Source organism: Acomys minous, assembly GCF_964271855.1.
Source record: "Acomys minous genome assembly, chromosome: 14".
Classification (NCBI taxonomy): Eukaryota; Metazoa; Chordata; class Mammalia; order Rodentia; family Muridae; genus Acomys; species Acomys minous.
This window is the reverse complement of record NC_140496.1, coordinates 51,268,424-51,295,611: the sequence shown is the minus strand read 5'-3', so window position 1 is coordinate 51,295,611 and position 27,188 is coordinate 51,268,424. Positions and strand designations below refer to the sequence as shown.

Sequence of the window (27,188 nt, the reverse complement as noted above, 5' to 3'; positions counted from 1 at the left end):
CTTTATGAGCCCCTATGGGCCCAGGTTAGGTGACTCTGTGGGCCATGTTCCTGTGATATCTTGACACCCTGGCTCCTACAATTCTTCTGTCCCCTCTTCTTCAGGATTCCTGAGCTCTGCCTAACATCTGGCTGTGGGTCTCTGCATCTGTTTCATTCAGTTACAACTGGGCTAGGGACCAATCTATGAGAATACGAAAACTGCAATAGGAATCATTTAATTGATTTTTTTTGCCAGTTGTCTTTGGTTCTATTCTAGATTTCTAGGCTATCCTGTTTTTGGGTGCTGACCCTTCAGGAAGTATTGGAGGTAGGCACCAGTCATTGGTTGTGCACTCCCACAGTACCGGTGCCACCTTTACCCCACCACACCTTTCATGCAGGACAAATTATGTGTTGAAGGTCTTGCGGTTGTCTTGTTGTCCCAGTTCTTCCAGTGGAAACCTTAACTGGTGCTAGGAGATGCCCTGTTGTCACTCTCATAGATTCCTGGGTGTGCTCACTGCACTAGACTTCTATTTTGGCTCCCAAATGCCCCCCAATTCCAGGTGTCCCTCCCTCCATCCTCCCCTACCTGATCCCTCCTGGTCCCATCCCCACCTCCTGCCCCCAGTCCACCTGTGATATCCATTCTATTTCTTTTTCCCTGGGTGTGATTTGTCACACCTTGAGCCGTTCTTATTACTTAGCCTCTCTGGGTCTGTGGAATGTATTGTCATCACCCTTTACAGCTAATATCCACTTTTAAGTAAGTCCATACTATGTTTGTCTTTCTGGGTCTGGGTTACCTCACCGAGGATGACTTTCTCTAGTTCCATTCACTTGCCTGCACATTTCATGATGTCACCATTTGTAACAGCTGAGTAATATTCAATTGTGTAACTCTACCACATTTTCTTTAATCCATTCTTCAATTGAGGGACATCTAGGTTGTTTCCAGTGTCTGGCTACTATGAATAAAGCCACTATGATCATAGTTGAGCAAGTGTGAGAACATCTTTTGGGTATATGCCCAGGAATAGTATAACTGGCCTTGAGGTAGATTCCCACTTTTCTGAGAATCTGCCATATTGATTTCCAAAGTGGCTGTACTTTGCCACCAGCAATGAAGGAGTGTTCCCCTTGCTCCACATGCTCCTCACCCCACTGTGAGCTGTCACTTGTTTTATTGATATTAGACATTCTGATAGGTGTAAGAGGGAATCTCAGAGTTGTTATGATTTGTTTGTTTTTTTTTTTTTAATGGCTAAGGATGTTGAACTCCTAACTACTGTGAAATCTCTCTAGGAGCCTAGATCATAGTTTTTAAACATAAAGAAAAAAATCAAATAATTACAAAAAATTAAAGTATGATTTTGGCATATTTTATTTATTATTTTATTGGTATGTAGTTTTGTGTGTGCTGCACAGACATCCTGATTCTGTGGATGTAGAAGAATGCTCGATGCCATCCTTTACATTATTCCTTAAAGACAAAGTTCTTTGCTGAACTGGATGCTCACACTTTGAGCTAAGCTAGCTCCTAGCATCCACCTGCCTTCATTCCAAGACACAGGAGTTCCCAGCTTTTAGACAGGGACCTGGGAATTTGAACTCAGGTTCTTAAGCTTGTCAGAAAGGGATCTTACTTAGTCAGCTTCAGAGCTCAACACACATATTTTAAGGCACATTACCACAAGCTGTCATGGTAATGAGAGGCTCAGGATCACTCATAAAGTACTTCAGAAAACAAAAAAAGGCAGAATCATGGCAATAGCAAAATAGATATGAACAATATATGTAATATAGGATGTAAGGCTTCTGTATTTTGTTCCTGGAAGTTTATAATTCAACTTTCATTAAATGTGTGGACCTCTGAGTTCTCTCCAATTCCATTTCTCTTCTGTCTCTTATATCCACTGAAGTATGGAACATTTGGGGTTCCCAATTATTCAACCTGGAGGTGACATCACAGTGATGATTACAAATGAACAGAGTCACATTTCTCATCTTATTTTGTACAAGAGAGCATTAACCAATCCATTCATGCAGCACCATAGAAGTCTTATTAATTTTTCTTTTAAAATGACGAGAAGCCAGTACAGTGTGTTAGTAAGAGATGCTCATATTTGAGACCAGCGAGGTTACTCATTTTCCCAGGAAGGTGAGTTGGTTATAAGAGGATAAGCAAGTGAGATGCAGGCAACATACTTCAGTCCTGGTTTATTCATTCAGATGTATTGACTGAGCACTTAGTGTGTCCTAAGTGCTTAGGCATGGTCCTTATTGCTACTGTAATGTGACACCTAATGTGATTGATCACTGTTTGAATTAGAGCTGTCCTGGAGAAGATGGAAAGGCCTGAATTTATTTAAAAGATATTTTGAGGGTAAAATTAAAAGAAAAGGATTTGACAATGGTCAAATTTAACTTGGGTTTTTAACTAGAAATATGGGATGAAATATCTATGGTGACAAAGACCAAATTTGTATGAAAAAAATTAGATAGATTTTGAATATGCTGGGCTTGACAGATTTATCAAGTCAATCTATTGGCTCTGAACCTTGGCAGGGAAGTCTTGGCTTCTTAGATTTGATGACCTGGAGCTTTGCTGTTCATATTAGTTTTGTTTTTTCTTTTTTTTCTGACTCATCCTGTCACAGTTTTTGTTCCTTGCTTCCTGTCATTCTGGTACATGTGAGTGTCTCTTCATTATGCTTGCATGGCTTTCAGCTGTCTGTTTTCCCACGAGGCCCTTGAGGATGATGAGCATGCTCACTTACTCTAGTTAGTTAGACTCTGAGACTCGGTGGCCGTTTAATTGCAGATACATTTTGAAGGGTGGTTCGAGAATCAGATCAAGACTATTTCACAACTAAGCCCAGAAATACAGCTGGTGCCACAAATCCTCAGCTCTCCTCGTGCTCTTCCCAAACTTCGGTAGGAAGAGCAGAGGGAGCAGATCCAGCTTTTCCCTTATGCCTCCTTCATCTCACCCATTAGATAGAGGAGTTGAGCTCAAAGCAGGTACTGGAAAACATAAGAATGTATAAGCAATTTGTCTAAGTGAGGTGACTAAATGAAGAGCCGTGGAAACACCATGTACCTGCCAGACTCAAAGGAAGTCTTTAATGACTGGTCTCCACCCGAGTGAAAATGGAGGGTGTCCTGGAGGGAGAGCAGCTCCAGTCTTTCTTCTTGTGCTTTGAAGGTGAGAGACTGCGAGAGCTTAGGAGGTTAGCTTCTCTTCAGTATTCTATCATTCTATCAATAGGGTCAGCCTTTCAAAGCATATTTAATGTTAATGATTATAATCATAAACCTAGAGAGAAGCCCTTCTTCCAAACTTAGCATTCGGTTTTGTAGCTGAATATTTGACATTTCCAAAATCTTTAAGGTAGATTTAGTAATCACACTTATGTCAAATGTGGTTTGCTGAATGTACAGAATATTATATATCTGATAATAGCATCACTTTGTGTGAATTAAAATTCCAGTGTCCCTGAATCTATCATTTCCTTTGAGAGACACGGAGGTATCCATTATTCACCTTCCTTAATTATCACTTGCTGGATTTTTTTTTTTTTTTTGGCTAAGATCAAGTACAGTAGTGAGCATTTGTTAATGACTAGGTGTGTTCTAAAGTTTCTAGATTTATGAGCAAGTCAAAATGTATTGACTAAGCATTTTGTCCCAGTTCGTTATCATGACATCATTATTCATAGTGTCTTCATATAGGAAAGAGAGTCAGTGCTGATGAAACTAACCTTCTATTTACTAGGGCATAACCCAAGGGGTTCAAGAAAAACATACTAAGTATTTCTGTCAGCCCTAGTGCAGATGAGGAATTCCATCTACTTTTAGTGCTGTTAGGATATATGTCTGTGTTCCAGAGTATTGAAGCTTCAGTAAAAATTTCGCCTTTCCTTCTGCTCAAGGAAGTGTTCAGTAATGTCAAAATAAGACTAAAAATAAAACCCAGGTTGCCGTTTTTACATGACTGCTCTAAACTAGATGTGCCAACCATTAGCAAAACCATTGAGTTTAAATCTGTGATTACCCTGATGTATTGAAGCCTGGGGGTGATTCTGCCTTTGGTATCACTGAAACTTAATGTGAACAATATCCCTGGAAACAATCACACAATAGGGCCTTTATTGTTGCTTCATTAGCACCCAGAGGCCGTTTTAGAAGAGATTATTCCCTTCTATTCAGCAGGAGGCATCTCTTTTCTTCTCCCTGACATTGTGTTTTCATCCGAGAAGATAACTATGAGCTATCAGATGCCAAATACAACATGAGCTTTTTATCTAAGTTCTGTAAGGGGAAAATGACCTGGAAAAGTACCCACTCTACAACTAGAAAGACTTTAGGGTGTAAATTAGAATTATAATATGCCCCAGTGTCATATTAAAATGGGGACCTGGTGCCAATTTCATTATAATTGGTTTACAGCATCTATGGAAACAACTCTTTCACTCACTAAATTACTATACATTCCTAAATTTTGGAAGAGAAATCTACACAGATGCAGAATCTAAATAGAACAAAGCCAAGTAACGTGTTGGCAAGATTTCAAGAAACTAGGAGAGTGGCAGCAAATAGATTGTGTAATTCAGCCATTTCCCCAACTGCACCCAGAAAGGATTTTTATATGAATCCACTCATTCATTTTTTTCAAAGATTTATTGAGAATCTACTATATGCCATTCTCTGCTCTAAAAGCACAAGGAACATTGTGATCTAAATAGCCCCCAATCCTTTTCAGCTATTAATTTATATTCTTATAAACGTGCACACATTTACATATAATAAAAAGTAATATAACTGTCTGGATCAAAATCCTATTGTGAGAGGGAAGGGGCCAGAAGACAGGTAGATGTCCTGAAGATGCACAGTGCTTCACTAAAATGGAATAGTATATTAGTCAGATTTCTGTTGCTATAACAAAGCACCTAAGAAGCGTACCTTTTAAAGAGTAAAGATTTGTTTTGGTTTACATTCTTAGAGTTTACCGTCCCAGGTCAAGCAGCTGAATGTTCTGGAACTCCAATAGTTTATGTAGTAAAACAAAAGCTTCATTTGACCTAGAAGCAGCAGAAGAATGGCAATGTAGGTTTGACAATCTCCTTCAAGGGCACAGTCCCCAAGACTAGCTCATCTGAACGACCAACCTCCCTATAACCTCACTCTGGAAACTGAGCCTGTGAATATGGTTTTTGGTGTCACTTTTGCAATCCAGGGATACTGAGTTCAGGAGATGTCATCTGAGTGTTAAAGTGTATAGTTCAATGGTAGAACACTTGCTTGGGAACGTACAAGGCCCTGGGTTCAAGTCCTAGCACAGGAATTAGAAGAGAACTAGAGGAGGAAGAGTGGGGAGGGGAAGGAGAAGGAAGAAGGCAAGGGCGGGAGGGAGGGCTTAAGAGGAGGAGGAAGGAACAGTGGTGAGAGTTGAAGAAGGAGAAATTGTCAAAGCCTTTAGCAGAGCTTGTCTGCAGTGTTTCAGGAGCAGCAGGACAGAAAAATAAATGAGGTGGCCAAGGGTTATTTATAAAGTTGAGAGGTATCCGTGTGTGTGTGTGTGTGTGTGTGTGTGTGTGTGTGTGTGTGTGTTGTGTAGGGTTTTTTTTTTTAAATAATTTTAGTGTTTACAAGGAAAGAAATGGCAATCTTAGTGTAATGCTGATCCCAAGAGTGCCACCAGATGGCTTGTAGTCCCAGCACTTGGGAGGGAGCCCATGAGAGCTGGATTCTAGGCTATCCTGGGCTACATAATAAAACTCTGTGCAAAGAAAAATTAAAATAATTAAAAGGAAAAAAGAGGTATAATTTCACTGGTGTTGTATAAAAAATAAAGAGAAGGGAAGGAGGTGAAGAGTCAGGAATTGTGGCAGTCAGCGCTGTGGTGGCTGGCCTCTCTTGCCCATGGCCAGAGACTCAGCTCTTTGGGCAATTGCGGGTGCTAGTGACCAGATGAGGCAACACAGTGAGGACCATGCTCCTTCAGTCAAACCAGCCAGGAGTGAGGGAGAGAAGCACCGATTATGAAAGCACTGTTTTCACAACCCAAGCAGGCCCAATAACGGCGTATAAGATAAGGCATAAACTTCACAGGGAAGTAATGACAAGTGTTCATACTTTGACTATATTTAGGAGATAGAGCTGGCAGCACGTGCACATAGGTTGAATATAGCTGTGTGGCAGGAGCTGAAGTCTAAGTTCTCAGTCTTAAAAGTAACATAGCGAGCGTCACTGAGCTAAAGAAGAAAAGGAAATGTGAGTGCCGAGAGGTTTGGGAGAAATTCAGAAGACCAGTTTTAGAGTGTTAAGCTTAAGACGAGGACTAGACATTGCAAGACACCCTGGATACCAAGTCTGGACAATAATGAAGATATTCCCATCAAGCTGAATCTTAAGTACCATAATTGATAATAATCTTAATATTAAAAGAATGATTAGGAGCTCAGTGGACGAGGCAAGCCGATTGCAGAATGGACAGCCATGTACATGAGATTATGGGTTAGGGGGTATACTTTGGCTTTCTCTCCCCCTCTTTCTTGAGTTGTAGGGTATCTTAGTTTCCTTCCTTCCGTCTTTCTTTCCTTCCTTCCTTTCTTCCTTCCTTCCTTTTTTACCTGTTTGCTTGTTGCTTTTGTTAATGCTCACTTTTCTCCATCCCAGGACATATGACCTTAGACAGTAGTCATTTCTGGCAGAATATAAAATGTATCAAAAATAAATAAATAAATAAATAAATTAATTAATTAATAACCGCTTGCAGCTTTTAAACTTTACTACCAACAGCTACTCCGCCCTCTCCTCCCGAAAGAGAGTCTGCTGAGCTGGTTTGTGTTGTGTGGTCTAACTGTTGGACTGCACAGGGATTTACAGTGTTGGTGTCACAGGATCCCTTCATCCAGATGGTGGGATGAAGCAGAATCTTTGTTAACCTACATCTGTTTGTCTCACTTCACAAAGCTGCACAGCCTTGCAACCCCATCTGCGTAAGTAGATTGCATGTCTCAGAGCCACGCAAACCAGCTCCTGGTCTGCACAGGAGACTTTGCATTCATAGAGTAATGCTAGGCAAGCCTCTCCTACACACAGCAAAGAGAGATTTTGGTCCCTCAGTATTTTGTTTTGGCTCAGGTTTCCCGGGTCTCTCCAAGTCCCTATCTAGAAGTATTCATCTGCAGTCAGCCTGTGGAGGGGCAGGAGGGGATGTGTATATTTCTAATTTTCATGGCCTAGCTGCCACTAGTATGACACTTCTGGGTGCAGAATTGGTAAAAGATGTCTAAAAATATAAAATCTCCTTGATGAACATGGCCCACGCCTGGTGTGGTCTCCATTGTTGTAGTACACAGTAGATCTTAAAGCCTCCTTTTCCACAAAAGGTTCCATCCAAATTAGGCACACACATTTGATATGCATTTAAAAAACATACTAGATCAGGCTGTACAATATGTAGCCAAAATTACCCCCAAATTCAATGTACTGTAGACAGGGCCTCCTTGAGCCCCAAAACCCTCCTCTGTCACCTTTCTAGTGATGGGATTACAAGTGTAAGCCATCCTGCTAGGATTCAATTTATGATTTTTAAAGAGACTTGACCATATGAGGTCAGCAAACGAGCAGTGAAAATATGCAGGTCTCTTCATCTCAGAATATGATTACAGGCCAGACGGAAGAAGCCTTAAGGAGAGGAAGGGGTGGGGCTTGATATGGCTGGAAACCCCGTAACTATCATCCCAGGTGAGACTGGGGAGGTAAGAATGAGCCAGGCCGGCTAGGTCTCTTCAGGACCTCCTTGACAACGTTTAGGTGACGTTTGACTATCATAACCGAGAGCCTTCTGTTTCCAGATGGAGATGTTACCCTGATATAAAGCTCTTAATGCATCTTTAGTTCTAGCGTATGAATAAAATTTCATTTCTCTCAGAAGGTCAATGGATTTAATCTTATCACCTTGGCCAATGTGCCAAAATATATGTTAAAAGGAAATTTTACTAAGATTATTAAAGCAATGATTTGTTTCTGCTGTAATGTAAAATTTAATGTATTCTGAGGAAAGACGAGATTATAAAATATTATCATAAACTTTAATTAGACCCAGAAGCTTAATGTGACTGATTTGTGTGTTTAAAAAGCAGACACTGGAATAAACTAGTGTGAAGGGTGGCATTGTTATATTAAAGTGCAGAGATTCCTTTTTTTATTTTTTTAATCTTTCTGCTTTTCCTTTGTTGGAAGTAAATACAGTTTGGGATTCTAAACGAAGACCTTGAATAGACATACGATTCAGAGCCTTTTAAAAAGCACAAATAGCTATTGTTTGTTTCTGTACATATCAGACTATGTTATATAAAAGTAACTGGAGAGAACTCACAGAATATTTTTGGTTCCATTTTATTCAGAAAACGTATTTTGTATCTCCCTTGCTACATAAATATTAATCTGGCTTCATGTCTGAGTCAGAGTAATCCTAGGCGCTGAAGGCCAGTGAGTGTCATTTGTGAAGAGCATCAAGAGCTCTGGGCGGTGCTCATCATCTGTCACTGCGCATTGTCATCTCAGCTGGCCAGCCCTGGCTACGCTGCAGCAGGCTATTGTTTGTGGTGAAAGCCGATATTAGGAGGAGATGTGATAAGAATGTCTGAAAAGAAGATAATTGAATACTCTCTGGTTTTTGGCACTTGCATCTTGTATCCCTCTGTAGTTTATCACTTTAGAGTCCTTTATTCAGCCTTTTTTATAAAATCCCATTATTTAAAAAATTGAGGACAGAGCGATGGCATATAACGAGCTTAATATATTAATCCGATGCCCACTGATAACTTTTTATCCTTTACTACTGAACAAACCCCACTTTATTGAAAATATGGGAAAACGTGTAGAAAATAGTGAAATATAAGTTATTATCACAGGGTTCACTCCAAACACTTTCCAATTTCTATAGCATTTTTTTTTTCAGACAGGTGGGAACATTTTAAACTTATGCCAATATTTGTAGCAGCTGGAGTGGCCAAGTCTGTATTAAATCCTGCTCTTTGTAATATGGTTTAGCTGGTTCCTCTTTATAAAGTGGTTGTGATAGATCCAACTAAGACAAATAGATGGAAAGATGCAGGATAATAATCGAGTCTTAGTTGTAGGGCCGAGGATCTCATTCATGCTTTTATTACATGTAAAAACTACTGTAAACACAAATGCCCAACCTTTCCCATGCTGGCCGTGTGAGGGAACACAGATTAACTTCCCCTTTTAAAAACCAAGTGACTGTTGATAACATCTCAATAATGTTATGGTATTAGGCTGATTTTTTTTTTTGACAAAATGCTCTGCTTTCAATTTGAATTTGATGAAACATGAACTTGGGAGAGGAATCTATAAACTAAAATATGTGGAAAACCCAGAACGGGAGTGCAGTAGCGGAAATATATTCAGATTTGTGAAAAGGTCTGGAAAGAAACTAAGGAACAAAAAGCACCTGATCCTCTTTCCATAGAGATACGTAAAATTAATATTTACGTTCTAATTTTACAAAACTCCCTCTAATCTCCATTTCCAAATATGTGCGTTGATGAAGACCTTCTCCGGGGTGAGCGAGCCTTCCTTGTCAGGCTCCCGCCGTCTGCCATGCTGGGGACTTGTGTAGAGCTTGTGGTCTCGCCTCTTCCTCCTCTCCTTCTGCAGGGAAGAGGATCAAAGTAGAAGCATCAGATGTCTGTAGGCGCCCAGCTACGCAGTAGCACAAATACCAGCTGAAAGTATTTTTGGTCAGGTACAAAGAAACAAATGGCTGTTGGTTTCCCCAAATGTTGTTTAGCCTTCTGATATTCTTTCCCAAACCACCATGTATAAATATGTACGGTGTTTACTTCAGTGTACAGCTGAGCACAAACTAAGCATGGTTCACGGGGACCGATACTTATAGTCTTTGTAACTGAATGGATCTGCGACTGCCTTAGTGACTACTTTAAGGATAAATCTTGCTAAAAATAGATTATCTGAAAACAGAGTGGTGAAAGAGGGGGGGGGAGGAGAGAGAGGAAACCCATTTTATTCCCTTGATATTGGCATCGCTACGTTCATGAAGACGGTGCCTGCCTTCATCATCTAACTGCCCCATGAGGGTTTACCTCCCAACATCAGCACACATTTCAACATGAGTGACATTGAGAAACTCCAGAAAATGTAAATATATGAAGAAACAAAACTAATAATCATATCTAACATCATCACAATCACTAAAAGCCATCATCCAGAAAGCAGAGATACAGTTTACATAACAAAAGCATTATCAGTCAATGTCTGGTAAGGATGTCGAGTACATTAAAATGTTGAGGAGCTATTAGATACACCCGTCACTTAAAACTGTGTTGCAGGGCTGACTGAGCTGAGTTCTTTGGGATCTAGGAATGACTCAGAGCAGTGAAGGCTGGCCTCATGAGTACCAAGAGTCAGAGAAGGAGAGAGTGAGGTGGTCAAGGAGAAGATACTCCCTTCAGAGGCTCAGTCACCCACCTCCTCTAATTCAGACCCAGCACCTGTCTCCATCCCTTCCAATAATGCCACCAAACTATGGCTCCATCCAAGGATTTAATTTATTGATGAAGTCGGAGCTCTAGTACATAATTCCAAATCAATCATCTTTTAAAGAACTCCAGAAAACTATAATATAATTAATTTTGGAAAACCATGTGACAGTATGATTACAGATTGCTTTTTACTAACATTGAATTGTTAAAAAGAGAAGAAGAATTAAAGTTAGAAGTGACAACCTAATGGAAAATATCTATTGTACTAGGAACCAACTTTCAATTCATATCTTTTTTTTTTTAAACTACTTAATATCTGGATGACCTCAATACATTATTAACCTCTCTGTTCTACAGGTTTTATATTCTAGTATAAGATTGCCTCATAAAATGTTTAGGATATTATATTAATGTATATAAACCTGCATGCTCAAAGGATTAGAAAACATTTCAGGAATTTGTTTTATCCTGAAATTCAGATCATTTTAAACCATTATAAAACTTACATGTAACAGGATATATGAGTCTGTAATCAATAGAACATCTAAGTCATAAAAGAACATACAAACTCAATGGATAGAAAAATAAACACAACCAAACTTCTATATAATCAAGGCATATTTATCTGAAAATGTAAATGAAATTTAATTTAATAAGAGGCTAAACCTGTTGCCTCTTCTTCCTCTTTTGTGAATAGGGAGAAAAGCACAGTTTCTGAGAGAAGAGCAGTGAGTGGTACACAGTGAGTCTTAATAAAGGGTAGCTATTACTGTTAGGATGATAACCATGGTCATTAACCATCTCACAATATTCAAGCTTTGTGGAGGAAACCAACTAACCAACAGTGGCAAATGTGGTAGTCAGGAGTCCAGGGGAACCTTACTTCCATCTTCATTCTTTGGTAGCTGCCTCAGATGGCTAACTCCTTAAGATTAGTTTAAAAGCTATTTTAGCTGAAAGGCAATGCAATATAGTATTCAATGATAAGACAGTTGAGTAGCAGTTAGTGTATCTACACTGCATATATGGTTGCCTACCACATGAATTTTCAGCTCACAATGGACCATGTATAAAATGGTGGTTCCATAGGATGATAAAGGAAGTGAAAAATCCTGTAGTCTAATCACATCACAACACAAAACTCATATTTCTGGTGATATTAATGTAAAAAGCTATTTGCATGTATATGAAAATATGTCACAATGAAACATACAGAAAATAATCCTTAATTAAGGGTTTATGCCATTATGGAACTGTATTTTTTGTCATTTTACAGTGTATTCATACTTCTCCAGTATATCAGCAACAGCCATATACACATATGTAAATGTATATGTGTATATTACAGAATCTCCTTATTGTATCAAGAGACCACAGTTAACGTTTGCTCTCTAGCTTTGTGCAGGGTCATTCTGTTGTTTCCACAGGGATCTAAATACCCATATATTTGACTATATCTACATTGTTAAGAACCACATAAATGTCTATATATTCAAGCACTGTAACTGTAGATTGAAATCTGCTCCTTTTCTTCACTTTACCTACATAAAGAAACATTACCAAAGTTTCAAACAATGAAAACATATTAGACAGAAAAAAAAAATGCTCTATAATAGTTTGATTGGCATTTGTGGGTTCTGTCACCCAGTGGTCCTATTAGATCTGAAATTTCTCATCTCTATAATGAAGCCATCAAGCGTGAATCATTGTAAAGTTGGGATTTTTTTAACTTCTAGAATTCAAGGATGTGGGAGTAAGCCTATGTGCACCTAAAAGTTAGTAATGAAAGAAGGAAAATGTCTTTCCAGAAGCTTGTGTGGAAATAGTGTCAGGGAGAGCGGAGTTCGGGTGTTCACACATTCTCAATAGCATCAGATAATAGAAGCTTGGACCATGGAGACATATGTTGGCATTTGGAGGGGAAAGGTTTTTAGCAGGTGGCATGTGTGGATGGCCTGGAGGAAAATGACAGTCTTCACGGACTTCACATTGTGAGCGCATTGTAAAGAGTAAGAAATAGAGAATATTTTCAAGTAGATCTTCAAATAAGTGGAAAAATCTTGAGTATCAACGTGATTATTTAAGATGAATTAAAAAATAACTTTTAGCACTTATGTGTATAAGTCCAAACTATTTTCATTAGCTTAGAGCTGAGTAAAAATTAATATTAATCATCATTAGCTTATATTATGCCAGAAGATACCACATGGATCCCTAAGTATAGTTGGATTATATTGTGAGAGTTATGGTCATGAATATCTTCTTATTTAACTTGATGAACTCAGGGTTGACATTTCTGTATTCTTGAGCAAAGAGCACATTTTTTCTTTTTCTTTTTTTCCTGATAAATGAATGGTATCCATAAAGATGAGCATATTAGTTTTCAGTTTTTGTTTAGCTCTTAGTATCTTTGTTTCTGATGCTATATAAAATCCTTTGACAAAAGACTTAAGGGATAAAGCTTTCTTTTTTCATAGCTCATAGTTCCAGGTTACAATCCATCATTGCATGGAGGTCATGGTGGCAGACACTGGAGACAGTTGGTCACACTGCATCCATAGAGTGAAAGGAATGAAAGCAGAGAGGAATGAATTTATGAATAAGTGCCACTCAGTTTTCTTTCATTCAGTCTTTCATTCAAGCCTGGGCTGGGCCATGAAGTGGTGCAACCCACATCCAGGGTAAATCTTCCCCCTTCAATTAGGTAGCCCTATTAAGAAGATCCTTAGGGGCATGCTCACAGGCCAGGCTAGTCTAGCCAAACCCTCCTGAGAAGCTCTTCCCATGGGATTCTAGATTGTGTCAATGTTATGGTGCTCAGGTCACAGTGTGCCCTTAATTTTGAAATAATAATTTGCAGTTTTATTCAAAATGCCCTGCTCAAGACAAGATATGTCAGAAAAAGAAGCAAACATGTATGTACAGCACCAACATATAATAAATTCACCAAGCTGAGAAAATTTAAATAAATACTATTTAAATAACTAAACAACTATTTTTGAACTCACATTGAAGCATATACATTCTTTTGTTCGAACAACGTCCAAGTCAGATAAATTTGGACCTCTAAGAATATTGGAGTGTTTCCACTGTAGAACTTATAATTAAGTGACACGTGTTTTGGCATTGTCTTTCACTGTTTGTTGGTTCAGATTAATTACAATACTTTTCTGAAGGCTTGAGAAATTCATCAGATTTATACAGGAGGCAGGAGGAAGTACATGGTATTGTAATATGTCCCCAGAACCATAAGGACAGCCATTCTTAGATGCACGAGATATTAGCTGTCAATATCAGATTCAGAACCGAGCTGAATTCCTGAGCACAGTTCCAACTATCATGTTTTCAAGATGGAGGTACTCACCAATAGATTGTTGCTATGATCTGTCCATTCATTTCTGTGCATCATGGAGACAGGGGAAAATGACCGACTGTCACTCTGAACATTAACCTTTATGAAGTCAAAGCACAACCATTGAGAAGTAGGAAGGAACTTGGGAATGAAAAGCACCTAAGCTCTGCTTCCTTCCCTGGGAAAGAGCATCTGTTAAGTGACGCACGTATTCTCCTATGCGGCCATGCTCACTCAGAGTCAACCTTGGTCTTCTTTATTGGTCTTGGTTTTTGTATCCCCCGCCCAACACATGAGAATGTCGTAGGTAGAGCTACTGTTAGTGTTAGTTACTTTCTCGGGCATAGGACAAGTGTCAAGACTGCAGAACATGTCAGTGTCAGGAACTGGCTCTGCATTGGCTTGCATGTGTCAAGGGAATAATATGTGAGAGTAATTTACAAGTGTTAGTGTAGTGTTTAACCAACGAATATATCTTTCCAAGTTTTCTACCAGTGATGATCTAGTTTTAAAGAGATTGTGTAGCATTCTACCACAAGGGTTTACTTGGAAGCATTCATTGATTAACTTCAAAGTCTGGAAGAAAGAAATTTGAGATACCTTGCCAGAATGAGTCTCATATTCAATATTCCTATAAGAAGGAAGGATGTGACAGTGACAACAGGGAGATTGTGCTGGAATCTTGCTCACCCATAGATATACACGATAAATAAACCTAACTAACTTATCTAAAAGAAATTAATAAAATGGAAGCCTTCACTCCTTAGATTTAAGTTGACTAATTGGAGTAGATTATTATATATTTCAGTTGGCTGTATGTAAGACTCAATCTTAGTGGGTTTCTTATCTAACGAGAAGGAACATCAGGTGACTTACCTGATCTCAGAGAAACAACGTTTACACTGACTCTGAAGTCCTCAGGTTTTTGCCTTGTATTTTCTTCACATCCTCGTCAAGCTTCAGAAGGAGAGATATGGTGGGAAACCATTTAAAGTTGGGAACTTAGAAGCTGATCCTGTAACATCGCCTCTCTTGTCCTTGCTCCGAGCTTCCACACTCAGCCATGGCAGAGAGCGAGAGCCAGTTAATGGAAATGGTGGGCTGCTTGGATAAAGCTGTCCAAGAGTTCTCAGAGAAGAGTTTTCTTCTAATTTAACCTAAAGGAGCTAAAGAGAACTTTGCCAACATGGAATTGGTTGGAAATTCTTTGCCTCAGTAGTAAAAAAACAAAACAAAAACCATTGAATGGAGATTAGTTACAATCTAGAAACAGATTTCTATTTTTTGTTTGTTTGTTTGTTTGTTTTTATTAATTTATTCTTGTTACATCTCAATGGTCATCCCATCCCTTGTATCCTCCCATTCTTCCCTCCCTCCCATTTCCCCTTATTCCCCTCCCCTATGACTGTTCCTGCGGGGGATTTCCTCCCCCCGTATATGCTCATAGGGTATCAAGTCTCTTCTTGGTAACCTGCTGTCCTTCCTCTGAGTGCCACCAGGTCATATACTAAGGCCATGCCATTCTGTTATAGGAATTTCAGCATACCATATTTCTGTCACATAGTTTATTATGTAAACACATTTAATGAACACATATGATATTATCAATTACTATGGAAAGCAACTGATAAAATTCAACTGGTTTAGATAAAAAGATAAAAAGTAATATTTGTGACCTTCATTCTGTAGAGCTATATATTTACCACAGGAGCAGGAGAGATAAGCAGGAGAGATAATCAGAAGAGAGAATAAATGAGAAGATATGACAGGCTTTATAAAATTTTCCATTGAAACATAACATGAATCATTAAGTTTGAGTTTGAAGGAAAATTTCAGTTTTAAAGGCAGAAGTTTAATGCAGAGAATGAGGTATAATAGAAAATAGATGGATATTCCATTCACAAACCAGGTCAAAGACATAGAGAAATCATTCACAAAATAAAAATGTAGTGACTGTCATATTCATGCTGAGGAGTTCACAACCTCTAGCAGCGGAGGAAACAGTGAGATCAAGAGTTTCCAGGGCAGCCAACCTAAAATAAGGGGAAAGGAAAACTAAAGCTGCGATTGTCAGGATATGAGTGAAGTTCTGTCCCCATGCTGGCACGACTCCATAGAGCTGTGGAAAGCCAGTTAGCAAAAAATGTTTAAAGTTAAATATGTATACATATTTTTTGACTCTTAACTTACTCTTGCAACTCCCTAACATGAAAAGTAAGCAGGATCATTTCAGCATTATTTCTTGCTGGAACACCTGGGGTGGAAGACAAATATTAACATATAGGAAGGATATATACTCTATTCATATTACAGAATATTTATATGCAACAAAGTAATAGAAAAGCGCTATACTGGTAGCTTAGGGGAGTTCCAATAATTATTTTTTGAAGAATGAAAACTACTCATCCTATGCCACTTCTTTTACTTCTATTTTATATTAAAAAATAGATTAGCACTCTTCTTTTATAGATAGTCAGTTCAGTTTTTTTCTTAATGCAGGAGGCTTATTGAGGTAAGAGGACAACAAAGGGCTTTCTTAGAGTAGGGACATGAGAGAGATAAAGAGAGATAGAGACAGAGATAGAGAGACAGAGACAGAGAGATGGACAGAGACAAGGAGAGAGGAAGACAAAATAAACAAGGCAGAGAATATGATACATATGAGAAAGATAGAGACAGACAGACAGACAGATAGAAAGGCAGGGAGTCAGAACAAACAAGAAAAAGAGCAATAGTTCATTCATGGAAGTTTAAAACTATAAGAAGACAGGAAGCAGCCCCACACTCATGTGTAGTCCTACCTCCCGAGCTAACCACGATCAGTATTCTAGTTTACAGGATTGAGCTGGGTGGTGTCCAAGGAAGGAGGGAGGAACACAGGCTTCCACTCTATCCCAGAACCTACTATGTACTCTAGTTCAGCCCCACGTTCACGATGATCATTCTGCCTCAGCCTCCCGGGGTTATGATTGTCTTATAACAATGAACATATAGTATTTTATAAATTGCTTTTAATGTCAATTGTAAAGGTATCTCCATAAGAATATGGCCACCTAAATAAGACGTGAACAGTGACAACATGAATAGACATGCTAACATGAAAGGGAAAAAATTCACAGGGCATCACCGAAGACAAAGAACTACAGGCAACGGACTCCTGAGAGAGAGCAAATTAAGTCAAGAGTGAGCCCCCTGCTAGGTTATTCAGTGCTTAAGTGGTCAGCCCCAAAGTCATGTATGTACAAGTGCCACTAACCAGGCTCAGTGGGTTCTTTTCACATGTTTATGCATGCATATGCAACAATAATAATCATAAAAAGAGGTCTTGGATTTGAGAAGGAGTGAGGGAGCAGGTGGGAGAGATTGGAGAAGAAAGAGAAGCATTGTCACATGACTGACCATTCACGTCGCTGTAAGACACTGGTCCAGGAGATTAGTGCAGTGGATGATGGAGTGAATTAGCGACGACTCGAAGACATAATCCAAACTCCACAAAAGGCAGCGAATGTGATGCAGTGTAGCTAGCTAGTGCTGTGGTTTCTATGACTGACTGGAGGTCTCTGAAATCCACCCGTGGATGAAGGCTTGCCCACAGCCCAGTGAAGTCACAGATGGGGAGTCTGTGTTTCCTGTGACGATCACTCACACTGCAGTAAAGAGAAGGGGAGATGACTCAGGTCAGCACGTACCACAGTACCTGGTGCAGAATAACCATTTTCCATGGCAGTAATTATTCTCATTGTCATCTGTACACGTATTCAAATTCTATTTTGTGATAGACAAAATATACAAGTGTTTCAAGTATTTAAGATCTCCTTACAGATTTTCTTTCTAGCATTGCATTGTTAAAGCACTTAAACGTACACGAAAATGGAACAACTTTGTAGGGAATACGTTGTTTCATGATCTATATATCAAGTCATGCTTTTAAATGCATCTTTGGGTGTCTGTTGGATTGCCTTGGTTTACTTCTTTTGATATTACATATTTTCTCAGAAAGTGTATTTATCTATGCTCTTATAGAAGACAGTGAATTATGTGAGATTGGAAAAAATAGTCGCTGGGATTAAGTAACCCACTTAGTGTTTTAGAAACTGCCATCAGTGTGACTTATGGGTGATGGCATTAATTTGGGTTACTCGGCCAGTGAAGCATTTATGAGGTCTCGTTCCTCTAAAGATTGGCTTGCTTTTCCTGCAGTTCATGTTTGAGATCACAATGAAGGCCCTGCAAGATGGCCCAGCAGCTAAAGACGCTTGTTGTCAGCGCTCACACACCGAGTTCAGTGCTTGGGACCCATATGGTAGACTGGGAGAACTGACTTCTGCAAGTTTGTCTCTGATTTTCACATGTGTGCCATGCCAAACACATACCATAACAATTAAATATCATATTAAAAAATAAATAAACTACAAAACTACTCAATTTCACATTTGAGGAAGAGATTGGAGTAGTGCAATTTTCCTCCCAGAGATAGACTATATCACAGATAATTAAGAAATGTTGTGCAATGGTTCCTGGTTTATTTACTCAAACATTTATCTACATCACTACACATTCATTTCATTTACATTTTTTTTTTAAAGCTAGGCTCCTGCATCACCTTGACCTGCTTTATTTCTGGAATTTGAGCACTTCCTTACTTTCTGCGGGCCCAGTCTGGCGTTAGCCAGTCCTTATTTTGGAATGGCCCATTTCTCCAAGGATCACTGGCCATTTTATTGTAAATGATATTTAGAAGCTAAGATCTGAGACCTGGATCTGCTGATTGTCAAAAACAAGTCAGTTACTAAATTATTTTTCTCTTTTTTATCTCCTTTCTCCTCTCTTTATCTTCCTCTCTCTAAATGTATCTGTAATATTTATTCATTAAAATTTTACCTTTCTTTCCCATTTACCATCAAATGTTTTCTGCAGTGTTTTCCCCTCATACTTTCTATTGAGTTGACTTCACACTTGATGTCATTTTCACATCTAACCATGAGGAGGCCTTTGATGTACAGCATGTTTTCTTGTTGATAAATAGTCTTTCCTCCGCATCTTGTCAAGTTTGTGTTTGTGTGCTTGTGTATTGCTCCTGGTACCCATGCCTGATTCTGCCCTCTCTACTGACAGTCCTCCATAAGCTGTCTGCCCCCTCATTCTCTCTCATCTACTGAAAGTAGTTGTCTTCTGTCCCTTCTCGTGCTACCCTGCTCTGTCTGTAATCTGTATTACCTGGACGCTGAGGCCATTCAGTGACCCATCATCACAATATCTGCCAAAGTCCCTGCAGCTGAGTGCTTTCATCTCTGTTTTCAAGTTTTTCTAGCTTGAGTTGATTCTGGAAGGCTTGCCCTCTCAGAATGCCCGGGCTTCCTCCCAAGACTTCCCAGCCACATTAGATTTCCTCTTACCATGTGGTCATCAGTTTGTTCTGTTATACTGCAGAAGCCTGGCTGGGATACTGCCCTCATACCTGACTTTTCTAAGAAGTCTGCAACCAAATTTCCCTATTCTTAGGTCGTCCTAATAATATGCATACACTTTCTATCACTGGAATTTCACATTTTCTTTCTCCAGGCTGAGGAACAAGAGGCGAGGGAGCTTGGCTCAACAGTGTTTCTCCTTTGTTCTTCAGTGTTCGCTCTTCAATTCTTGTTTCCTTTAAGTTGGACAGAATTCTCATGTCATCACACGATCTTCCTTACCATATGGCCTCATGTGCTAAGTTCTCCAGACTCTCACTTCTTAGATCCCCAAATGCCACTCATTCTGAATGAAGCTATACCCTTCCAAGTGAAAAGATTACTTTTGTGAGTTTTCCCCCTTTGTTTCTTAAATTTTCCTTTATGAAACACATGTCTTTGTTCTTGGACTTTCTTCTTGAAGGAAGTGAATGCACAAATGTCACAGAATTATTCACCTCATTTCAACAATGAATTAAGGTTTATTAAGAAGCTATATGATTTTCAGTTTTACAAATTCAAAACCTCAAGATTAAAATGCAGATTATCTGCTTTTGATAGGTCTTTTTTTAAATTTGTAAACATGAGAAATGAGGCGATTTCAATTTAGTCATCCTTAGGAAGTCACTGTTATTCCCTATATAGCAAAACCAGGAGCCGGAGGCAATAAGAAGTGGGAGTTATTTCACAATAAAACACAACCCCATGTGCACACATATCTGCAAGTGAAAATATGCAGAAGCATGTATATGGTCTATTGGAAGCAATCCCAGTAACCTCGGTAATTCTTGTGTATTCTTTTAGATATCTCATTTCACACATGCTCATGAACGCATCACTCAATAGAAGCATAGAACTCCACGATCTCTGTCCTCACCCACTCAACCCCTGTCTCCTTCATGTCAGGCTGAAGCTTAGAGGGCCTGGTGAAGGATGTTCTTGCTGGCTCTGTTGCCACTTAGACCTGCCAAGGTCATGCTCTGGTGACTCCCGTGGACTAATCCAGAGAAGGAAGAAGGTCCTCTCCTGTTCTTACAGCGCTGTTGCTCCCGTCCAGATCACTGATGTGCTTGTGTTCTATGCCATCATACAGGAGAATGGTCTTCCACCATTTCCTATTGAAGCCATGGATCTCCCTACGCATGGGATGGGAAGAAGATAAGTAAAGGCATAGAGAACCAATCCAAAACACAGAGAAAGCATATAGAGCCTTAACTACCATGTTCTGTCTTGTGGAACTAGAGCTAGACTTCTTGGATCTGTATTCTCTTATTGAGTGTATTTTTCCACCCAAAAAGATTCCCTGGAGTTTTGCAGTTATAACCCTTTGTGATCTGCTCCACTACTGCTTGGAGCACCCCTTTTGTGAAACCCTATGACACATTCAACTAAGTTAAAGTCTGGACATTTGATATTTATTTTAATCTAACAATTGTTTAAACACTTCTTCATCTCCTAGAATTTGATTTTGTTATTTATTGCCTCTGATCATCTAATGGGGAAGACCACAATGCTACATTAGAAACTACTTTCATTTTGTTTATCTAAATCATGTGAAAACATGATTTTAGCTTTTCACTTTCTGTTTGTTCTAGGAAACACAACAGGGTCTATAATGACCCCAGAAAACTGGAACCCACAAACTTTGAAAACTCAGACCCAATAGATAGCCCAGGACCTACATATGTGTCGTAGAATACAAACTCTGTTTTTTCTTCTTTTTAAGTCACTTGATAAAGATTTACAAAGTAATAAAATCAAGTTGTCAATGCTGTGGAATAATATGTATCCTCAGACAGGTCAAGGAATTTATGTGATGAAGACAGAATTGTGAATGTCTAATTTGTAAATGGAAGAAGAAGAAGAAGAAGAAGAAGAAGAAGAAGAAGAAGAAGAAGAAGAAGAAGAAGAAGAAAGAAGAAGGCACAGTAGTTTTTAGTTATACAGAAAAATGTAACATCACATTTCCTAAAATACAGCTTAAAATAATCTACACTGCAGCCAGTCGTGGTGGCACATGCCTTTAATCCCTTCACTCCAGGATGTTCCTCTCTTGAGAATTCTGCTTAACTCTGTACATCCTATTTAATTCGGTTATTTGGTTTATTGGTGTTTAACTTCTAGAATTCTTTATATGTATTGGATATTAGCCCTCTGTCAGCCGTAGGGTTGCTGAAGATCTTTCCTAGTCTGTAGGTTGTCGTTTTGTTCTGTGGACCATGTCCTTTGCCTTATAGAAGCTTTTCAGTTTCATGAAGGCTCATTTATTAATTGTTGATCTTAGATCCTGAGCTATTGATTCAGAAAGTTGTCTCCTGTGCCAATGAGTTCAAGGCTCTTCCCTATTTTTTCTTCTAACAGATTTAGTGTATCTGGTTTTATGTTGAGATCTTTAACCCACTTGGACTTTAGTTTTGTGTAGGGTGAAAATATGGATCTACTTATGTGAATGCCTTTTTAAAAATTGATGCTGCACTGTAGATACTTCCAGGTAACCTGCTTTGTTCTTCATAAATCTGGTGATGCATCTGGGATCTATGAATTACGCTTCCATGATATAGTTCAGTGAGCTTGGTTGAACTTGCTTTCTTCATTTCTTCTTAGAGCCAAACAGATTTTTAATTTTAGGTATTTGATGGTCATACAAGTGACATGGACTGGGACATAGAGCCAGGGCTTAGCTCTGGAGGAAGGGCCTTCCTGCTCAGAGACTATGAAACTGGAATATGTCCCTCCTGACATCTGACTGAAGTTTTCTTTTTCTCTCTCATTTCTCTCAGCCTCCCTCTTCCAATCCCACCCTCCCTGCATTCTCATCCCTTCTTTTTTTTCCAGATGATATGATCTTCTGAAATGTCCCCTTTGGGGTGGTCTCACAGGTGGAGACCTGTGCCCAGACTCCTGTCCATTTCTCTCTCACATACTGTAATTCATATTCCCAGGGTTTACCAGAAAACCCTGAGCCAAAAAACTGCCCTTCTCCTCAGGCACTCACTAATGCTACTGATTTCACTTTGGTTTTGGCTGCATTGTTTTCCCTATCTGCCAGCTTAGCAACAAAGTTAAAATGCCTTTAATATTCTATTCACAATTTGACTATTTTTAATCAAAAAGATTATTTTGTGAATCTCTTCTGCCAAACGACATGAATGAATGTCAAGAATATTTACTTTGAAAGACTGAAACTATGTCATGTGTATTTATGTTTATATCTTTGTTACAAGGAAGTGCTGCTTTGTTTAATTTAAATATTAATGAATAGCCTATTAATCAACTATCAATGAAATTCCTTTTAAAAGTCTATATTATAATATCACAGTATAGACAATAATGTGTAAACTGTATTTTGAATACTTGCTAAGTGTGAATCATATCTTCTTTTTAATCGATAGACTCCATACACATTGTTTGACTTTTAGAAATATCAGGTGAAAAGTACAATGTCCCAAATTCAAATGATGTTTTACGTTGCATATTGTTAAAAAGTTTATAATAGAAAATGTCTTATATTAAGATCACATCTAAAATATATACCTTCTCAGGTAAATTTAGTAGGTCAAGACCCTAATGGATGTAGTCATTTTCCTATGACCACAGTCGGAGTGAACACTAAGCCTTACTATTTTATAAACTTTCCTAATGTGGTCTAGTTTGCTTATTTTTAGAATAAGTTTATTATCGTGTTTAAAGTACACAACATATTGTTATAGGACATATGTAGATTATAAAATGGTTACTGTGGAAGAGCAAATTAATATGCTCATCATCTCATAGACTGACCCATTTTTCACTTACGTTTTGTTTTTAACAAAAGCAGCTAAAATCTACTCATTTGGCAGGAATCCCGAATGCGGTGCAATTTTATTAATTACTGCTCTCACACTGTGCGTGATCTCCCCACGCTTCTTCATTGCTCATTTCTACTGTTTGTAACTAGTCAGCTAATACCCTCCTATTTCTCATGCTCACACCCCTGTGTCCAGAATTACTTTGTCTTTATATTTGAACTTAAAAAAAGAACTCTACATATAAGTGAGATTATTTCATGTAGTATAATCTCTTCCAGCTTCTGGCTTACTTCCTATAGCATGATGTGACAAAGATCAGGGTCTTCTTGTATGAGATTTAGCATCTGTTTGTGCAGACTGCCATCCTCTGCTGCTTGGACACCTGTGTGCATGTCCTCCCATGATGAGTAGTGCTGCAGTGAACACGAAGCTGCAGGTATCCTTATAACAATGTGGTAAACTCCACTCACTGGTTATGTGCGCAGAAGAGGGATTGCTGCACTCTACGGTAGTTTTGTGTTTCGTGTCTTTAGGAGCCACTGTTTTGTTTTGCACAGTGGGTGAAATTCCCCCTTATCCACCATCTCACAAACATTTATCTCTTTTAGTCTTTTTGGTAACAGCTGTTTCAATATGGAGGAGCCATGATGCTGTAGCTTTGCTTCTCATCTCTGATGATCACTGACAGGGACCATCCTCCAACCCACCTGCAGTCCATTGTCTATTTTTTTGGGGGGCGGGCAGGGGGATCTACACCTGTTCAGATCTTTTGCTGTCACTGCTTAATTTAGTTTTGCTTGTGTAAGGCATGGCCTTTGGTTAATATCAGTGCAGTTCCACATGTAAACAGCAACTGTATGTCAAGTTGTTCATAGACTGTATGCAACATGGAATGTCCTCAAAACTAATAGGTTCCTGGCAATTGTTTGTGTTTTTGTTTAACAATAGCTATATTACATGAATAACAAGGTTGCACAAGCCTACCTGTGAACTGGTGTTATGTATAATGGTGGCTTTGGTAACTATATGACTCATGTCTTTCAAAATGACCTTACAGATAAGCAAGGACCAAATACTGACACTCTATACAATAGTGATTTATACTAAGTATCTGAATTCATATATCTATATCTATATATAGATATATAGATATATAGATAGATAGATATAACCAATTTTAGTACCTTTGTTCTTCTCATTGAGCAACTATTATATCTAATTTATTTTAAATTTTATGTGTATCAATGAAATCTAGTTCTGACATCATTTCTCTCTACTCTTTTAAAAAAGATTTATTTTTTTATTTATGTTTATGTGTGTATAGGTGAGTATATGCCACATGTTTGTGAGCTCCTAGAAAGGTTAGAGGAAGGAAGTAGTTTGCTGGGAGCTGGAGTTACCCATTTTGAGTCACGTGACTTGGGTTCTGGGAAATGAACTTACATCCTCTGGAAGAACAGCAGTGCTCTTAACCATTGACTTATCTCTCCAGCACTTTCTATCAATGTGTTGGTCCAACAGTGACTTTGGAAAGTCAGTTGGCAGCATATAAAAGGCGATACCATAGAAATGAGGGAAATGTGCCCAACTCAACTTTTTGGCACATTGTAGCACAACCAAAATTAATTTCCTATAATGTATTTGGATTTTAAAAATCATAATGTATTTTCACTGTACTAATTGATTGGGCATTTATTAATGTAATCATATATTTTGTATTTCAGTGAGTGGGCATCCACTACTCAAGAGAGCTAACATCCGGACTGTTGGCAAGTTGGTGGCCAGATCCATAAGAGAAAGGAAAATAAGACAATCTTATAAATCATGACAACTGGAATGAAGTTTACAACGCAGTACTTCTTTAAAGAGTTGAACTTATCTCCTCATAAATGCATATTAGTAATGACCACAGAATGACTTGCTATCAACAAGATAAGAGACAAACATCCTTGCATATGCAAAGGGTGATTTTGAGAAGTTAGCTATTGAGTTCATCATATGTGCCTACGTTTGGATGAGCACTCTTTATCTTCTTCATTAAACATCTACTGATCGTGATGAAGGGAAGCCATTCAGTGTCACTTACGCGTTCATTGGACTGAAATCTGTTTTGTTCCACTGCCAATAGATGTTAAAACTTTAGAATTCTTCCTTTCAAAATTCCAGGTTCTGGTATTTAGAATTATTTATTCTTTAAAAACTCTATCAGTGTGATATTTTGCTGAAGTGAAACATTTCGATAGTTTCTTTGTTTTTAAGAATGTACCTCATCACTTAAGTTTTTTGAATTGTTTCTGAAAATACGTTAAATCATGTACCACGTTTCTGTGCTCCGTATTATTTCTCTTTACTCACTGCTCATCCTAAAGGGAAGAGCTGGCATTCAGGATGCTGTGTATATGATCTTACTTGCCCTTTGTGCTGCAGGGATTTGAAGTGCAGTGGCTACACCATCAGATCCCTAAGGATCTGAATTTAGTTTTAGCCATATTCTATGATTCATATTCAACGTGCTGAATGAGAGTAAGAAGCAAGGTGGGCACAGCCCTGGAGGGACAGAGTCTGCATGCCGCCCAGATGTAGACACGAGCAATGACTGCATGGCAGGCATACTAGGCTTTCAACATTCTTAACATCGATCTAGTCTATCACGTCCTCTTTGATCTCAGGACACTTTCATAGTGTAGCTTACTGTAAGAACACATGTGGAAGTCATAGAAGTGAACTATGAAAATCTATGTCTCACTGAAGCCAGAGCCAAGGGGGCCTATAAGCATGAGGGGGTCAAACTAAAACGTTTTCATCTGACAGGGAAAAACAGTGATTACTAGCTAAAATACAGCATGTGTATGAAATGAAATTAGACATATTCTTTTTTTCTGACAGTTGCAATGAAGTTCGCTTCGATGAGAGAGCTTTTCACCATTTGTGTACTAAAAACAAGAATATACAATCAAACATAAAAGAAAATTTAAACATGGCTTTAATCTCAGTATGGCAAGAAAGCATCAGCTCGCTTCTGGTTATGGGACTGATAACAAATTCGCTGTAGGTACACCACTGTTATTTCAAAATATTGGGAGAAAGACAATATGCAGTTATACATTATATAATCTGTTTAGTAAATAAATGGCAATTATATGTATAGGAGTAATTATTATAAAACCATGTCAAAGGTGCTTTATAAAAATAAAATGAAATTTAATTATATATGAAAACACTGGGGGCAAATAAAGAAGTACTTTTTAAAAGTGATCACTATTGTCTCTGTCTCTTACTTTTGGCTAGCCTTGGTTTTCAGCAAACTAAAGTAGGACTAGTGAATGTCTTTTAAAGTGTGGGCCTACATTAAGACTACAGACAATATGTCACTTCAAACTGTGGAAGACAGTGTAAGGTCATGGAAAGAAGCCCTCACTTTTCAATAGTCAGATTCTATATAAAAATTGGCACTTGATGCTCATCAAAGAAGAAGAAATATTGGATCTGTTCTAAATGTCCATTGTGTTTTGAAGCCAACTACCTGATGGAAGTCATCACTTATATGCAAATGAACTGTCAATGGCTTGCCACAGTTGGCAATCACTGGACTGTGAAGGGTATGTCTTAATAAGAACTGAAGCTCTTCACACACTTTGATTTACTGGAAATAAAATGGAAAAGTCCTTTGAGACTACAAAGGACACTTGTTTCAGATAAAACGTCTAGACAGTAGCAATATATTTATGGCTTTTATTATAGCAGAACTGCAAATTAGAACGGAGTGCTGAGAAAGTCCCTGCAACCCAGCTAAATTCTAAAGCACTGCTCTGCATGGAGCCGGATGATCTTTAAGATAGCTAAGCCAACTAAACAAGAGCCCATTAAAGAACAGAGGGATTCATGCAAGGTCAAGATTTTGTTTCCTAAGTCTTTTAAAATTGTTTACATCTTTTAAATTTTTTTATAATTTTTTATTTTTATAGTTTCTGAAAAAAAAAACCTGTGGCTATTAGAACATTTGAAAGTTAAGTTTCTGTGGACCTAAGACATGCATCATAACTCAAAAATTTCCAGTGTAAAATAATTATTCCTTTTTT

General features: G+C 38.4%; 1 protein-coding gene across 4 annotated transcripts in view; it reads left to right on the top strand.

Moving 5' to 3' along the window:
• The window catches only part of IQCM (IQ motif containing M), a 440,692-nt gene extending 414,363 nt beyond the window's left edge, over positions 1-26,329 (top strand). For all 4 annotated transcript variants that reach the window (XM_084755724.1, XM_084755722.1, XM_084755723.1 and 1 more), the window contains one exon: positions 24,834-26,329. In XM_084755724.1, the coding sequence (XP_084611850.1) occupies positions 24,834-24,937 (104 nt within the window). In that variant the 3' untranslated portion in view covers positions 24,938-26,329. The remainder of the gene's footprint in view (positions 1-24,833) is intronic.
• Positions 26,330-27,188: the final 859 nt, after the last annotated feature.